The sequence below is a fragment of the Entamoeba nuttalli genome, assembly GCF_000257125.1.
Source record: "Entamoeba nuttalli P19 unplaced genomic scaffold asmbl_7833, whole genome shotgun sequence".
Lineage (NCBI taxonomy): Eukaryota > Evosea > Mastigamoebida > Endamoebidae > Entamoeba > Entamoeba nuttalli.
Window position 1 is genome coordinate 1 of NW_008578824.1, and position 2,704 is coordinate 2,704.

General features: G+C 24.3%; 1 protein-coding gene across 1 annotated transcript; it reads right to left on the bottom strand.

Annotated features, from left to right (window-relative positions):
* Positions 1-739: 739 nt before the first annotated feature.
* Positions 740-2,616, bottom strand: ENU1_176010 (serine/threonine protein kinase, putative; the record flags this gene model as incomplete). Its single annotated transcript, XM_008861325.1, has 2 exons — positions 740-2,424; positions 2,478-2,616. 2 exons carry the CDS (start codon positions 2,614-2,616, stop codon positions 740-742), a joined length of 1,824 nt encoding a protein of 607 aa, XP_008859547.1.
* Positions 2,617-2,704: the final 88 nt, after the last annotated feature.

Below are 2,704 nucleotides of genomic sequence, written 5' to 3' on the forward strand. Positions count from 1 at the left end.
AACATACTCCATAGAGCTGCTAGAAGAAGATGAAGACTTATTGATGTGATTAGTCTCCCCTAATCCATGAACAATATAAGCTAGTTCTATTAATACTTAATTAATTGCTTATTGTATTTCTTCTTGTATTTTTCTTATGTTTTTTTATTATTCTTCCAATTTTACATCTTTCATTCATTTCTTTAATTGGATTTTTTTTTTAATTATTTATTCTATAGCTTTAATGTCTTTTTTCTTCAATGTATTTTGTTCTTTCTTTAATTTCTTCTTTAGTTTTTTCAAATTATCTTTTCCTTTTACCTTCGTATTTTTTAAGTATTTCTTCATACTCCCCTTTTCCAGTTACTTGTTATTCTTTTTATTCTTCTTTTTATATCACTTATTGTTATTCATTTATATTTGTTATTTGTATGATTTTTATTATCATTCAATTTCTTTATTCTTTCCTTACTCATTCTTCATTGTTATTTCTATTACAATATTTTATTATTACATTTTGTTATTATTGACATTCATTATTCTATATCTCAATTAAAATGTATGTCATATTTTCTTTTCTTAATAAGAGTCAAGACTCAATGATATTCTTAGTGCTAATATATATAATATATATTCTATGTAATGAAAAAGAGTTTTTGATAAATAACTTATATTTAAAATAATAAAATAAAATTTATTTGAATTACATTTTTCTTTTAATTTAAATAATTAGATGAAATAAATTGAAATAATAATTAAATCAATCTATTTCATAAATTTGTTGTTTTTCTAATAAATCAAAGTCATGAGCTGTTGGAACAAAACAAGCTTGTGCAGCATGATGTTGCATTGCACGATAAACGAATTGATGAGCAAAAAACTCTCTCCATGACAAACGAGAAGCCTCGTCATGAGTAATTAATTTTCTAATAAGATCTTGAAGATGAAATTCAACTTTCACATAAGAGGGGAAGCTTAGAGGTTGTTTAGTTTGAAAAGCGTAGTCAATAGTTGCTTTATTTGTACTAAATGGATATTCATTTGTTGCAAGTCTATATAAAACAACCCCAAGACTATATAAATCACTTTTAGTAGTATAAACTTTATGATATTTAATTTCAGGAGATAAATAAATAAATGTACCAACATTAGTTTGCATTAATGTACTATCATCTCCAAAAGCACGAGATAATCCATAATCAGCAATTTTTAAACGAGGATATTTCATTGTTTTAGGAGGTGTACATAAAAGGAAATTTTCCAATTTAAGGTCTCTATGAATAATATGTTTACAAAAATGTAAATACCATAACCCACTTGCTATTTCTGCTAAAAAATGAAGTATTTCTGCTGTACTTAAAGGTCCTCCATTTTTTTCAAGATACTTTTCTAATGTTCCTTGATCACAATACTCCATAACTAAATAAAAATAATGAGAATTAGGTGATGGTAGTATTTGTTCTAATTGTTGTAATGGAATATCTGAATTCTCTGTACATTTTTCTGACAATTTATTTTTACATTCAAAATAGTCATGAAATTCAACTACATTTGGATGAACACATAATTTCATTACTCGTGCTTCTCTTAATAATGAATCTTTTTTTGATTCTGGTACTTCTTTTAGTGCAACTTTATATATATTTCCTTCTATTTGATGTTCAGCAAGAAATACTACACCAAATGCACCTTTACCAATAATTTTTTTAGGAATATAATCTTCTCCAGTTCCTTTTGATGTTTCAACTTTATAATCTCTACATCGTTGAATAAAAGGATGAATAAAAAAGTCATCCCATTGCATTCTTTCTTTAGGATTATAAATTAACATTCTACTTAAAAGATCTTTTAATGATAAATCTTCAATTCCTTTTAAATCAATTTTCTTTTGTTGTGACAATGTTTCAAATACTTTATTTGGTGGAAATGGAAAACGGTTACAAAATAATACAAATATTAATACTCCTAATGACCAAATATCTGAATTTTCATTGATTTGATTTAAATATAATTCTGGTGCACAATAAAACATATTTTGAAGAAATACTTCTTTAGGAGAAATATATAATACATTTTCAAAATAATTTGTTACTTTTAACTTTGGAATTGGAGATGAAGTATCTTTTGTTAATATTAAATTATGAGGATTTAACATAAAATGTTGTTTATGTAATGTTTGAACCATATATTCCATTGCCACAGATAAGTCACATAAAAAAAAGAAACGTTCTCCATCAGTTAATGACTTATGTGCAATAGTATATAAGTCAACACTTTTTTGTGAACAATATTCTAATACTTCCCAATATTCATATTGATCTTCTACTGAACAAATAAATCCATCATAATATCTAACAAAATTTGAATGTTCAACTGTCTTAGCTAAATCTCTTTCTTCGTCTAATTTTTTAATTTTTTCTTTATCATCAAGTAATATTGGTATTCCTATAAATTAGTCTTTATTTTTTATCTCTTTTTTATCATTTAGTAACTCAAACTTTTAATAACAAAAAATGAATATTTATGTTCTTTAACCATTGTAATAGCTTTATTAATAATTGTCCCTTTCTTTGACTTATGAAGAACTTCTCTTAATATAAATCTTTCTTTTTTATTATTCTCAATTCTTCCCTCCATTGTTTTTATCAAAAACTCTTTTATTAGTTCTTTAAACTATTTTTTTTTTACTTTTTTCCTTTTTTTTTCTTTAAAACTTTTAAATATG